The 15,542-nt window shown below is 34.4% G+C and overlaps 2 protein-coding genes across 2 annotated transcripts; both read left to right on the forward strand.

The window, feature by feature from the left end:
- On the forward strand, nucleotides 1–4,119 carry LOC121406891 (transmembrane protein 145-like). The gene is made up of 6 exons (XM_041597763.1): nucleotides 1–167; nucleotides 644–715; nucleotides 1,703–1,852; nucleotides 2,640–2,718; nucleotides 3,156–3,325; nucleotides 4,109–4,119. The coding sequence occupies exons 1-6, from the start codon at nucleotides 116–118 to the stop codon at nucleotides 4,117–4,119; spliced, it is 534 nt and encodes a 177-aa protein (XP_041453697.1). The 5' UTR covers nucleotides 1–115.
- A 48-nt stretch (nucleotides 4,120–4,167) lies between these two features.
- Nucleotides 4,168–14,649, forward strand: LOC121409542. The gene is made up of 8 exons (XM_041601456.1): nucleotides 4,168–4,313; nucleotides 4,681–4,801; nucleotides 6,017–6,136; nucleotides 8,047–8,208; nucleotides 8,816–8,887; nucleotides 12,047–12,238; nucleotides 13,152–13,238; nucleotides 14,455–14,649. Exons 1-8 carry the CDS (start codon nucleotides 4,255–4,257, stop codon nucleotides 14,569–14,571), a joined length of 930 nt encoding a protein of 309 aa, XP_041457390.1. The 5' UTR covers nucleotides 4,168–4,254; the 3' UTR covers nucleotides 14,572–14,649.
- The last annotated feature ends 893 nt before the right edge of the window (nucleotides 14,650–15,542 follow it).

Below are 15,542 nucleotides of genomic sequence, written 5' to 3' on the forward strand. Positions count from 1 at the left end.
CAGAGGATACAAAGATTTCTCTTCAAACAAGAGGCCTCGTCGATACTTCTTCAACCTAGCAAACTGCCATGGAGGAGAAGTACCTGGAATTTGGAATGTGACTTACAGACTTCATATGACTAATGGACTTAAGAGCCTGGAAAGGGAATTTTCTTATGATGAGAGGTGTAAGTTGTTTTTAACATCCATTGAATAGTACCTTCTGACCAACTATCTTTTTTTTATTATTCTATGGGAACCATCCCTATTTTTGACAATGAGAAAGGTATTTCCTCAACTTAACAATCCCATGTTCCTATTTTTGCACAAATTTGTCAAGAAAAGTAATGAAATCAACGAAATTTATTATGTCTGAAATATAGGTATCATTAATCATTTGTCTTCATTTTTAGGTAGATATATGAAAATGCTTTGAAAAATCTTTTTGGGGGGATTTATACTTTTTTTTATTATACTGCTATGAAAAATATATTTTTAGTTGCTGAAAATATGAAATGAATGTGATGAAAAGTAAATTCCAGTACATTCCAGATACTGTTTTTTTTTTCAGTATAAAACACAATCACAATAAACACATTCTCATGCAGAACTTATCTTAAGGGTCATTCATGAATTCATTGTAGATTGTTTTTTTCCTCTTCAGATTTGATGGTGACTGATCTTGGATTTTTGTTCTCATATCTTGGAATATTTCTAGTAGCAACCGTCAACCATGGTATGTATCCTGTGATCTCTAAAACTTGTGTAATATAATCTTCTTTTTGGGGGGGGGGCCATGGTGGAAAAATGACATAATGTTAGTAAAAAAATTATATCTTTAAAAGGTAATCTACTTATTTGGTTGAAAATTTGTTATTCTATCCAAATAAACTTGGATTTTTATTTTTCAGGAATAGCTTTGATATAAATATGTCTTTTATGCTGCACACCATTGAAGGTGGTTACCACAGGATTTGAATGTTTGCACCTGCATGTGATTCCCATTTTTAATTCTTAATATATAAAGAGTTTTTTGACAATCATCTTCAGCTTGGTTCATGTTGGGTCATGTATGCGTATTTGAGTGACGATGGTCGGATTATTTTGGGAATATAAAGGTCAACGGTCAGAGAAGTCATTGTATACGAGTGCATGTACGTGAAAACTGCTTGTAATGTCATTGCAAAACTTAAAGAAACATTAGATAATTTGTGTTGAAGTCACAGTGTTTGGATCCGATTATGAGGTCAGTACTCACAGAGGACATGGTTTATTGCTACTCATTGTCACCATGTCTAGGTCCAATTGATAAGCAAGATTTGGTTCATGATAAATACAACCTGATTATGAAAGTTCTTGAAAACTTTTAAGTTAAGTGCCGTGTAATATATTTCAAACCTGGCAATAACTACTCCAGGCATAATTCTTCAACTGCGTGCTCAATCCATCTAAATCTACATGTGTATTCAATGTCTGGTCCCTATTACATCAGAAAAGGTATCCTACATTCTGCGCATTGGACAAGTTCCAGGACATTCTCTTTCCAGCGACTATTGCTCTACTATCAATTCCACAAACTCAACTTCAACCCTGTATTTAACACTCAAATGATAAAAGTCTGGAGATTTTGTGGCAAGAGCAAACGTCTTGTTGCAATTGGACCAGTAAACTGAATATTAAATAGAAAAAGGTCACGTTTCCATTATAAACGATTGTGTTGCAGTAACTCTGTTCAGGAAGCACCTCCTCCATGTGACTTACAGACTGTTCTATCTTAGTCTTAGTCTTCAGCTGATTTCTTTACTACTCCACTGCATTGCCATGGGTTGCTTCTCCAATAATGGCATTAGTCTTCCCAGGTTGAACAATTCAGGTTTGTGGTGTTATATTATTCTTGTTTGGTTGATGTTCATGTTTGAATGAAACATCTGTAACTATCATTGTGATTATTATAATTATTATCATTGTTATGTTTATTTACAGTAATATCAGTGGTAATAGCCTTAGTAAAGTAGTGGTAGTATCATTGTTCATATTGTTATAAATTGTTATGATAGTGAGAATAAAACATGTTCATATTACACATTGATTATGCAAAGAAAGAGACCTTAATAATGCTATTGTTTAGTATCACAGGAAAATAAAGATAATTTGTGTGATTTTTTTCTCAAGCAATATAATTATCTACATGTATCTGTGTATCTATCTATCTATTTATGTTTATCTATCTCATTACAAGAATAGGCCAATGATATTTGTATTCATTAAGTCGTCATTCAAATCTTTCACAGACTACAATGATCATTTTCATGTGTCTATATCTATAAATGATTCATATCCTTTTATGAAAAACATAGTAACCCTCCACCTTAAAACCAACAATAGGTTGCCAGTGAAGGTTTCTGTAATTAGCCAAAATATTAAATCTAAAAATAAGAAATTGACAAATATTTATCTCATCAAGTATCTCCTGTTTACTCATTCTGTTGAATTTGATTTTTTTTAAATAAGACTAAAAATAAGATACAAGGGTTGATGTCAAAAAATTTCTTGGACTGAAAGCTAATGAAAATACATGTACATACATTGATGATTTATCAGTAAAAGGGTTATTCTTGCTGAGGCATACCAAGTAAAATGTTATGTTTCAACATTTTCAGCTGACATGCTCCATGGCCTATCTAGTGTGATATTTGTAGCCCTCCTCTTCTTGGTTTCCAAAGGTTATACAGTTACTAGGTGAGTGTTCAAAGTGTTGTTAACCCATGAAAACTTCACGCAACGCAGTGTAGAGATAGTATAGATAAAGACAAGCACCATTAGGCAGTTGGCTGGCATAGCAGTGGTATTCTAACCCGGACAGGGCTTCATAACACAAAGCTTAGCAATGAAATTTTTTTTACGATTGATTCCATTGACTACAATGTACAGTCAATTGTGAAATCAAACGTACGATCAGTTGCTAACCTTTGTGTTACGGAGCCGTAGAGGCATTTCTAAACTTGCTATCATTAGCAATAATGAAAATATGTACAACATGGCATGCTCGATTAGCAGCCATTGCGGTACTGTAGCCCTCTTGTACCACCGACATAATTTCCAAAGTAACGTGCAAGTTTTTGGTATAAAGATTCAACCATTTAGCTTAAACTCTATACCTAACTGCTTCCACACAGGGCCCGTATGAGTTTTAACGGTTCCATCCAGCTAGCAATCCTCTGTCTCTTGTATGCTGTATCCTACCTGATCTTCTCCGTCTATCAGACCATACTGTTGGACCCTAGAGATATCCTAGCCCAGTATAGTATTCAGGTTGCAGCTGGTTCAATTATTTGTCGCATTGCAGGTATTTCATGTATTTCGTTTGTGCTACTTTGCATAAGGGGATTGGGCATATAGGGATGTATAAGGGGATTTCTCTTTACTCTTTGGGAGGCTAGATAGCCCTCAGACCCAAGTATATTGTTCTCCTGGGGGGTTAATGAATTTTTTTTTCAATCTTGCTTTTGCAATAATTTTTTTTCTATTCACTCTCAAACTTCTGGCTATGAGGTTGTCATTGCATATGACCTATTAGTACATGTACTTAATTAGATTTATTCAAATTCAGAAGACATAATTTACAAGAATATACAAACATGAGAAGACAGATATTACAAGAATAGAATAATGACAAAGAAAATAAGGGGAAGGATATGTAAAGCTAAGCCAATAAAGATCCCCGACTTGATTAAAGTTGTGGGCGCGTTGTGGTCTAGTGGTTCTGACTCTCGCCTTTCAAGCAGAGGGTCGTGGGTTCAAATCCTAGCCATGGCGATCGTGTTTTCCTTCAGCAAGAAATTATCCACAATGTGCTGCACTCGACCCAGGGAGGTAAATGGGTACCGGCAGAAAGAAATTCCTCAAAAAGCTGTGCACACCAGGATCGGTAGACCAGCTTAGCCAGAGTAATATAGGAGCACCTAGCAAAGTGGATACATGCGCTATACAAATCCTATATTATTTTGTTAAATTTATGAAAATATACATGTAAATAGCATAGTAGAATCCATTAGTCAGGGTATTAATAATGTTTTGTATAACATGACCATGCATGTTTGGCTCTTCCCCATCATGCTTTGGCAATTAGTGGAGAAGTAAAGCAGGTATCTAAACAAATATCCCATTTCTTCTACAGGTCTTGTTTGGACCCTTCGTGGGGTGTACTTCACTGTAAAACGTCATCGCAATAAGCTTGCCTTCTATCTACCCTTTGCTTGCTTCTCATTATGGTTCATGATTGAGCCTGTGGCTCTCATTCTCGCTATCTCATGTGTGTTTCCTAAAATGGACAGGTACAGAAAGTTTGTTGTTATTCAACTATGTAAGATACTAATTACTATGTAATTGAGTGTTAGGGTGCTGTTGATACTGTAATTGTCACACTTACACACACTCACATAAATATATATATCTTTCTCCCAAATTATGTTAATTTCACAGGGACTTTTTGTCCAAAATCATCAATTTTATGACCTATTTAATCCCTGAAAGGTGGTGTTCCAATTAATACTTTCATATTTCCCAATTTTAATTCATGTATGTGAACAAATATTTCTTTAATAATCATCAAATATCTGTTCTTAATGAAATCATTGTCTTCTCATTCACATTTTGTTTTCTTGCCTTTTATTTCTTTTTGTTTTCAATACCTTGATGAAGTTCACTGATCCTCAATGGTCTCCAGCTTCTGACAGCATTTCTTGGACATACCTACTTTCTCTTCCTAACAATGCCTGTAACACTCAACAAGAGTTTCCCATTTCATCTTCCAGTCTCAAAGGTCTGTTGTTCATAATATAAACATTATAAATTTGCTACTTTACTAGATTTCATATTATAAAATTATTTGTGAACATTCAGCCCAAAACCCACATTGGGTTCTCTATAATTCTTCCCTTTGGGGTTAATAATAAATTTGTAGACAATTTACTTTAATATCTGAAACAGTACCAATGTAAAGGTTTCTCAAAATGGACATTTTCTTGATTAATATATTTATTCATTTATTTTTTAAAATTTTCTTTCTTTCTTTTTCTTTCTTTCTTTCTTTATTCATTTATTTGTTTGTTTATTCATTTATCTTCATTTATTTGTTTGGGTCAAATCATTGTTGCTTTTAAACTGGATTGGTCACGGTTATTTTTATATTTTACTGCATTACACATTTCTTTGATATACCATTCCTGCTATTCCTATGGGTGTAATTTTACTGTCTACCAAACAAATTGAAACCCCTGCCCCTCTTCTCTTCTTTTAAGTACCTGAGTAATAGGTGAAAAAATATGTGCACATCCATTTGGTTGAGTAGCTCCTCTCCTGATCAAGGATATTTTCTTTGCCATATTTTAACTGGACAAGCATGTTCAAGCATTTTATTCCTTCATTAATTATGTGTGTCAATAATCATTTATCTTTTCCATTTATTTGAAGTGTGAGGGTTGAGATTTTTAGCTCATTTCAGCTTTTTTGCTTTTGATTTAAGCTTAATTTCAGCTAAGTTATTTAGTTTTCCACTGTATAAAAGTATGGGGGCTCTCTCAATCTTAGCTTTTTAAAATGCTCTCCAGGTTTTTCAGCCTTTTTGTTTTTAATTTGTGATCAGTCACACTCCTAATTCATTTTTTTTAATACCTATTAACAAAGTGTGTAAAATATTTGATGTGAAGTAATTGATTTTACTAGTTTTAGAAAGTAGCAAAGAGAATATCTCGTGTGAAACGAGGAATAAATGCCTGCAATTCTGCTTAAGTCTGTGGGGTACTTATATAAATATAATAATTAAGAGTAAAGAGAATTTCTTTTTTAGAATTTCTTCACTTTAACCTTTATCATATTTTGAACCAGTCATGCAGATATTTCTGAAATTTAGCATTTTGTGCAATTGAGTGTGCAAGCATAATAATAATTACAACTATTGCAGTTAGCACTAAACTTGCTTGGATCTGATCAATGTAAAGAGACGTGCCCGGCTCTTTTATGATTTTCATGATTTCAGGTTGGAGTCCTGCCTCCTTCCGAAGGTGTTGGGTCTCTCTATAAACCCTCCGAAGAACACTACGATGTATTCTCCAATGGTAGCCCTAACTCGGCCAGAGGAGCAGTCAAATCTGTCAATGTAAATCATACACTAACAAGGAAAATAACTGTTTCGGCATAGCTAGACTCTTAGGCCCGTACTCTTAAGTCAGGTTTAACTTAGACCATGGTCTAACTGTGCTTAAATTATGGGAAGCCAAAAGTGTCAAAATTCTTATTAAGCTGTATGTTTCTTATGTTTACTGTGCTCTTTCCTGAATCATCGATGGTGAAGACAATCATCTATTTATACTTCCTACACCATCATGAATGATTTGAGAGCCAAATGAGGTGAAATATTATATCTCTACTGTTATTGATTTATGTAACAATCGGCTATCCATACCTAAACCACAACTTTAAACCAGAGTTTAAGTTAAACCTGACTTCAAAATACGGGCCATAATGATGTAGAAGAAGCAATGGCAGTGCTGAAGTTTGTAATTTCTCATGATCACTCTAAGGTTTTTGAGATTGTCTTTAAGAGCATCAACAAATGTGTGAGAGCCGATATTCGAACATGTGGGGGGGGGGGGTAAGGGTGCAGGAGCTCAGGTTCCATTTGCTCCAGCGACAATAGCTCCGCTCTAAATTCCACACACTTTTCAAATGATCTACTTCAACCCTGGGTTTAACACTATATACCCTACCCTTAACCTAACATAAAACTATTGCAACTCTAGCCCTTCATCTTCTACGAAATTAATCCCAGAGCAAATGTCGCAGGAGCGATTATTGTGTCATTGTGGCTCGTTTCCCCTCAAAAATGTTTAAAACCATTATTTACGTATGTTAGTTGTTCCTCAAAATATTCAAACTATCACCAAAAATTGTTAAATAGAAGTTGCCCTTCTGAGAATAATGTTCAGAATTAAAGTAATAGCTTGTTCAGCCCAATACATATTTATATTGAAACTTGAGAAGTAAATAAAGAGTGCTCATTTTAAGCCTAAATGGAGTAAGTAGAAACAAAATTCCTATATGCATGTTTATGGTGCCACGAGCCTAATTACATCAGGAGGGCTAAAGATATTTGTTCGACCCAACCCATTCAAATTTTTTTCAATTTGATATTGCTGATTGACAAAAGTGTATGAATATGATTCAAAATCTAACACTGATTCCAGAAATGGTAACTACTGAACTTCCTTTGCCCAAATTGGGAAGATCAATGATTTGGAACTATTTTTTGACTGGCGAAAGAATGGGGGCTAGTTTACTGTTTCAGTTGATGAATTTGGTCCCATCATAGTTATCTTTATAAATGGCAATTTATTTTTTAAAATGGTCAGATATGGAATGTCAGATATATATCCTATCCAAAGGTAGTAAACATTCGACCTGCTAATGTCACATTTTTTTATTATTAATTTATAACACACAAGTCTATGGGGAATGTTTTACGCGCGTGACACCTTATATGGTTGTCACTTTGATCCTCTCATTGATGAAGTCCACTGGTTTTATCATTTCATGTTTGCCATGTGTTCGTTCAGAAGCCCACTCCAAAATTAGAGTCTAGGATGTAACACTGCTGTGAACCCAGTTTATTATGCAACATTATTTAAAGCATAATTCACTGAATCAGACACATATCCATTGTATACATATACTGTTTTAAGTTGGGATTCCATGGCTAAGAAACTAGCTGCCACTTGATATGCTTCCAAGTTGTCTAATGCCCATTTGATTTCAGTCTGCATTGTCTATATCACCATCTAGATGACTATACTTGGTAACAAACCATTTCTTATGCTTGAAAAAAAACAGGCACACAGGCTTGTGCCAGTCGTCTTTTGGCTCAATATTACTGTGGATGGTGGAATTTCATAAGTCACAGTCCCCCCTTGGGATTTGGCAGCAATGGACTATTACAGTAATCTGTATCAATCGTACAATCATCTTTGTATACTTCAAATAATCTCCGGCCTCCTCTCCATTCAAATGTAGTCTTGCTCTTCAGACCCTATCATACCACCCCCAGTCTTCCTTCATGAAGCGTCATTTGATGAACAGAGAAGGCAGAGTGTCAATACTCGTGTTGCTTCAACGATGCTGACAAGACTAGCAATGCCCACCCCTCCCAAAGAATCTAAAAGTGAACGAGACCATGTGAGTGAGCTAAATAATTCCCCCTAAGCAATATATGTAGTTTCTGTTGTTTTTTTCTTGTTATGGAAATGTTATGATTGTCAGTCTCAGTGTCATGTTAAAAATTATTTTTATCTCACTTTCATTCTTTGTTTTCTTTGTTCTCTGCTGATTGTCATATATGCATACTGTCTATCTAATTTTTCTTATTTTATTCATTATTTGTGTACCAATTATTCCTTCTTTATATTTAAATTTCTTCCATGATTTATTTTTCATTATTCCTCTCCTGGTGTACGTTTATCTTTCTTTGTAGATTAATCTCTAGCTTGCTTTTTGCACTTTATTATTTCATTATCATTATTACTATTATCATTATTATTATCATTGTTGTTGTTATTAGTATTATCATTATTATTGTCAATACTATTATATTATCATGATTATTATTACTTGTAGTAGTATTTTTGTTTTGTGTTTTGTTGTTGCTACTTTTCTATTTGTTTATTTTGTATTTATTTAGTACTGTGTTATTTTTCAAATTTATTTTTTCTTTGTATGTGTGTGTTTGGGTAGGGGGATTTGTCTATACCTCACTTATATCTATCTCATCTCATGTTACCTCTAGCTTCCAGTGACCAGCCCATCGGGTGGTTTCTCTGTCTTCTGTGCGATGGCTGAAACATGCAATCCACAACAGGTAACAGACATGTTGAAAATAGAATCTATTTCATAGATTCACTTTATATTGCATTGTCTATTGTGGGCTAGCTGTACCACAGTGTGTGAAATATATGATTGACAAACAACTTACTTTTGTAGTTTCTCTCCTTTTAAAATGTTGTCATCCAGTAGAGTATGCAGGGGGGGGGGGTTCAGGTGCTCACCCCCCCTTCAATTTTTTTTTGGTTGTCAACATATTTCATTTAGCCTGAAGCATCCCCCCCTTTAAAAAATCCTGCATACACTACAGTTGCCATCTTAATGTAAACGTTTGCAGTTTGTTCCTTATAGTAGTGTATGATGAGCTGACAAACCACTATTGATTCTTAGAAATCAAGTAGTTTGCATTTTGTATACAACCAGTCACCCACCCCCTGAAATAATTGATACTCTGGGTTCATGTTAATGCAAAAATATATGAAATATTTCTATAATCAATATAATTAACGCCAAAACTTAGAATATTTACAGTTGTATGCACTTACCCACGGATTCTCCAGAATATGCATTGCAAATCAGTGTCAGAGTCATATCAATTGCAACAAACAGCAAGGGATTATGTAATAAGTCTATCGGCTGGATCACTTAAATTCTACTTTAATGTTCATAGTTGCCAAATTTTTTAGACAATAGTGAATATGAATTCTCATTTTGTATATCTGTGGTCCAAAGAAAATTCAATTTTTACAAAAAAGGCCCATTTTGATGATTTTATTATACTCTTTTGACCAATTTCTTATGAGCATGATTTGTAGCCATTTACAAGAGAGTATGTGCTGTTTATTTCTTGATCCTACACCTTAATGCATCAACTAGGAGTTTTCATGTTCAAAGATTTTCTTCTAATATGATGATGCTTCCTTTATATAAAACCTGCAGTTTTGTGATAGTATCTTTTTAAAAAAATGTGTTCACAAAGGTTGCAAAGCTATGAAACTGTCCTTTTCCCTTTTTAATGGTTATGACATAATTTACCAATTTCATTCAGAAAAATTATTGTGTATCAGAAGTTCAATATTAACCATTCGATTGTCTTTATGTTATCTCTAGAACATTGTTTTATGATTTTGTGTGCCTGGATCATAGAGTAAATAAACTATGCGGTGTGGTTAAAAAAAACCCCTCTGGTTGGGTATTATATCTGGGCCCCGTCCTACAGAGAGTTACGATTGATCCAATCAATCATAACTATGGAAATCCATCAGTGTCACAATTTTTTTTTACAGGAAATTTGCAAAATGTCCTTTGTAACAAAGGAGATCACACGAAATTGTCAAGAAATCAATGATTTTATGGATATACATTCATATATATCTAGAATTTAAAAAAAATTAACATGTGCATTTTATATAATGACTTTGCTGGCTTTTCATAGTTGCGATTAATTGGATCAATCGCAGCTCTTTGTAAGACAGGGCCCTGATTGATCCTGTAAACTTCAATATTTGTTAACATCGTACATCTGTCTCGATGGAATTTCCTTACCATGTGCATGCATATGACACTGGCACCGTAATACCATGGTCACATTTGTTCTACGGCGGCCGTACGGCGAGTCAAAAACAGCCGTTTTAACATTTTTGTACCAGCTAAATATAGGCGGTTTGCATAAAAATGAATAAAACGGCTGTTTTCGACTCGCCCTACGGCCGCCGTAGAGCAAATGTGACCATGGTATTAGTGATCAATAACACTGCACACAGTATATTTATTAATTATGTAGAATACATATCCATGTAGAAAAGAACAAATGTGATTGACATGCGCTGCAATGTCTTGATCATATTTCATCATGCTTAAGCCAGGAATTTGTTCATGAACAAACATCACGTAAACTTATTGACATATTGTAAAAGAATTAAATTGCATTTTATTTTTTTAAACATAACAAGCCGGTGTAGCTACCTGTGTAAATATGCACAACATTGATTTGTATTCCTAGTATAAATAATCTGAATGTATTATAAAAGTACAGAAAATTCTGTTTATTGAACTCAAAATGGTAATATCAATTCTGTACTATGTAGTCATTAACATTATCCAAACTGCACATGAAATATCAATTATTGACCTACAAGATATGTAATGATATTTTCAGGCACCTTTCCTTGTCATTAAAGTAGTTTTGACTGATTTTCAAGATTGAGGTCTGATATATGACATATATGGCATATAGAGCATGACCCCAGTAAGCCAAATCAGATTTCTAGTTATGGCATATACATATATATATCTAATTACATGCTGATGTAGTTGCATTTCATATGCCGTAAACTTTGATTTGATATGTGTATCCATATTTGTTTATGTCATAGGCTATTTATCAGATCAGAATACAGAAACCTACATTGTACCAGTGATGTATAGTACAATATTAGTATATTTCTGCATATTTGTTTTATTTGTTATATTCTACTCCCCTCCGTATGCTTTTGAAAAATCGATAACTTCTTTCAATGAGTAGATTGCCAAATGATCAGAAAATACAAATTTAGGACTCTTATCACAATTTATTTCTAGGTAAAGGATATACAGTAAAGCATAACATGTTGAATTTATGAAAAAATATCCCAACATTATTCATTAAACCGATTATGTTAGGTGTTGGTAATTTGAAAGATATGAAAGCATAAATTCACACTTTGGTTTCTTTCCCCTATTGAATGGATGTAAAATGTATCATTTTCCCTGTTGTCAAAATATTTCTCGGATGTCATCCTTCAGAGATTGATTGAATGTTTTCCTGCACTAATCATCAATGTAATTGCATTGCATTCCTGGAAAAAATCTCATTATCTTATTAAGTGAAATACCATATTGGAATTTGATAGATGACTACCAACTACTAATTGCATGATTATTTGGATTACTCTTTCTCTGAAATTTCTGTCCATCATGATAAAATTTCATCTACCACACAAATTCCAATGAATCATTTTTAGTTTATCATCTCTTTTAATCATGTTCATGATAGGTCCATGATGTAATGTTATCAAGACTGATTCATGAAGTAAATCTTGCCCTCATGAATAAATATTAGGCCTACTTTTGCCATCATCGTGTGATATTTACGATCCAACAAAAGTGGGTAAATGGCCCTGTTTTCAATAAAGATTTTATTTATTATTACCTATAGTTGCCTTACAAGATGACACCCATCCTTCCATATGATGATAGCAATGATGATTTTGATGATATCGGTGATGATATCAGTGTTATGTCGCTCGGTTTAGATGTATTCAACAAACCTCTTCCCGGCGATGACCTAAACAGGATTCCCAGATTTCCTCCGCCTACCAAACTCCCTCAACTCAAGATACCAGGAAAGGTATTTTACACCTTGGGCCGGTAACATTTACCCTTGGCAATCTTCTTAGAACATTTTTTTTACAATTGATTGCAATGACTATATTGTGTACAACTAATCGTAAAAACCATGCATACGATTAATGGCTAACCTTTGTGTTACGGGACCCAGATGATCCAACAATTCGGTGTCAATCTCTGTATTGATTTTTTTAATGTTATTTTAAAAAATGATTTCAATGATCATTATTAGGCAGCCTCTTTAATTCATGTATTAAATATGAATTTGAAATTTTCCCCTGAATTCGCGCCTTTTTTTTCACGAAAGAGAAGTTTCACCTACACCTTAGTTTTCAAAGTGCAGTGATAAAGCGTCAATAAGTGCACAATACTTATGTGTGCATCTTAAAGAATTTCTTTTATTTTATGAATGTCATTGTTTGCACATGTATGCTTTAGTGACTTCCAGCCTTAGTTTATTTTTGATTAACCATAAAGTCATTATTCATAACAATCATTTTAATAACAGTTGTTACATTAAAAATGCAATAGTTTTGATGATTCACACCATCTGCTTATATTGTTTCTTACAAATCAAAAATCTCCAGACCATGACCATTCTACATAGGATTGTTTGCATAAATACATTTCTTAAGATTTGAATTCTGTAGTGAAATGATTAAAGAGTCCTTTGCAATTTTTATACTTGATTGTTGTTTTTTGATTAATTATGCCTAAAAATAGCTTATGATCGTTAATTCTAAGGAGCATTCAAATAACCGTGGCTTCTATTTCAAGTTTCCTAGCTCCCACTAATTTTGTTCTTGTTTGTGCATATGTGCATTTTTTTCTTATTTTTGCTTTGTGCACATGTGCATATTTCAGAATGGAAAATATGTAAATTGAATCTCTTGATTTATAATATCAATTTTCAGAAGAGGCATTCACGGTCGCCAGTCAAAACTCCAAGATCTAATGATTGGAAGCATATTTTCCAAGGTCCCACATCAAAGCTAGCATGGGTATGTAAGACTTCCTCATATATGTGTTGTATTATATACACGCACTCTCAAACAAGAAGGTAATTTTTGTCCTACTAAGTTGAACATTATGAATTATATGATGACTATTTTTTAGCCTTTCTCTATCTCATGATAATACAAATGCAAATTACCTGTTAAATTCAGCCATGTTTAATGCTTTGAAACATAACTGGCTATGTTCTGCTTCTCTTATATACTTTTCACATTGCATTTCCTTAACCCCATACTATCCTTAATTTTTTCGATTCACACTGTCTTTCTTGACCCCATACTATCTGCTCAACCGTGGTTAATGCCTTAACCCCGGACTATCCCTCAGCTCATGAATATTGATGGTTTTACCAAACAGAGCGTGATTAACGTGCAATTCGACTTCTGTGATTGGCTAATGCTTAGCCCCACTTTCCTTAGCCCTGTTTCGTTTTCACACTGCATCTCTTAGCACCGCAATTGTGGTGCTAGCACCACAATAAGCCGGCTAACCCTGCTTTTTTGCAGGGCCAGATAGTACCGTACTATTTACCGTGCTAGCCCACTTTGCTAAAACGTAGTGTGAAAACGAAGTGGGCTAAGCTTAACCCCGGGAAATTGGTGGGGCTAAGACCCCCCTTAGCCCCACCAATTTAGGACAAAAAGTGCAGTGTGAAAAGCATATTCTTGCTATTTATCTTACATTTTGGCTTGCAGTTATTCTCTCTACCTTCTATCTCTCTCTTGCTGTCTGTGCCTTTTCTCTTTTTCTATTTATCTACCCTTCTCTGTCTATCTCTCTTCCTTGCATGTTGTGTCTCAGTATCTGATCTCTCTATCACTCTCACTCTTTCTCTCTCTCTTTCTCTCTGCCCCTCTCTACTTCCCCCCATTTTCACTTTTCATTACCTCAGCTCTTTGTCTGCAAGCCACTTGACCAAAGGTCTCACAAGACCCTCAGTCTGAAGTGAACCCTTCAATCACTCTGATTGTTTATGCCGATCCAGAAACCAGATCATAATAAGACTCTACTGCCATTTGATCACCAAATTTACCTCAATATTTCAAATCAGGATGATTGACAGTGGTCATACATATTTCACTTTCAGCTCATGATATACTGGTTGGTATATAAACATGTGCATGTAAGTAATTAAAAAAAACCCAAATGATACAGTACTTTGACGTAAGCTCCAGTCATATATTATGAATTTTCTTCATGCAGTCTGGTTCCGTTAAGAAGGAGAAGAAGAGACTGAAGCGTCTGTCAAAGCTCGCCAAGTTCTCTGAAATGAAGCTTCCAGGGATAAAGACCACAAGAGTAACCAAGATAGATCTTTAGAACTTGATGCTAACAGCTCCTGGAATTGGATCTCTCCTAAGTTCCTGTATATCAGTTGAGATCTCCTCTACTTGTGTTTCCTCCAAGTTTGGTCCAGTTCCATAAAGAAGGAATTGAAATGAAGAGACTGATTGAGAATCCTTCAAATTCTAGCAAGTTCTTTGAAAAAAATATCAATCTTTCAGGTATAAAGACCATAACAGAGTAACCACGAAAGACCTCTAGACCTTGATGCTACTACTCTTGGCATCAAACAAGCTTTCCTGGATATCAAGTTGTATAAAGAAGGATCGATAGGAAGAGGAAGAGACTGAAGAGTCATACAAAGGCTACAAAGTCCTTCAAACACAGCCTACAAGGGGTGAAAACCTTGAGCAATGATGTTAAATATTCCTGGTATCAAACCTCTTCCAGGTATAGATGTTAGTTGATGTCCCAAGAATTGTTTTTCTCAAGTTAAGTTCATCCCATAAAGGAAACATTGACCCTTAAAGCACAGAACTTGCCAAACTGTCTGAAATCACTCTATCAGCATTAAAAACCAGAGTCATTGGACAAACATTTGATTGGTTGATAGTGGATTAAATAGAACATATGTCCATGCAACTGCTTATTTGATTGGCAGTACTGAGTTCTGCAATTGATTACAAATTTTGTGCAACTGATCCCGTAATAACGACATTGTTTACCCCCAATGAAATGCGGATTTGAATAAAAAGAAAAAAAGTCAAAGAAGCATAATGCTGAAAATCTCATCAATATTAGAATACATTTGTATGTTTCTATAATTCAATCTTTCAAGATTTTATTCATAACATGTGTATCAGTAAAAGAAGACGCCAATTTTCAACAATGAATGTTTTGATTGTAACTTGTATTATGATGAATTGACACAATATTTGTTGGTTTTGATTTATTATGGATGCATTTATCAAAATTAAATACATCCTTCAAGGAAAGCATTTGGTTTT

The sequence above is a fragment of the Lytechinus variegatus genome, chromosome 2 (genome assembly GCF_018143015.1).
Source record: "Lytechinus variegatus isolate NC3 chromosome 2, Lvar_3.0, whole genome shotgun sequence".
Lineage (NCBI taxonomy): Eukaryota > Metazoa > Echinodermata > Echinoidea > Temnopleuroida > Toxopneustidae > Lytechinus > Lytechinus variegatus.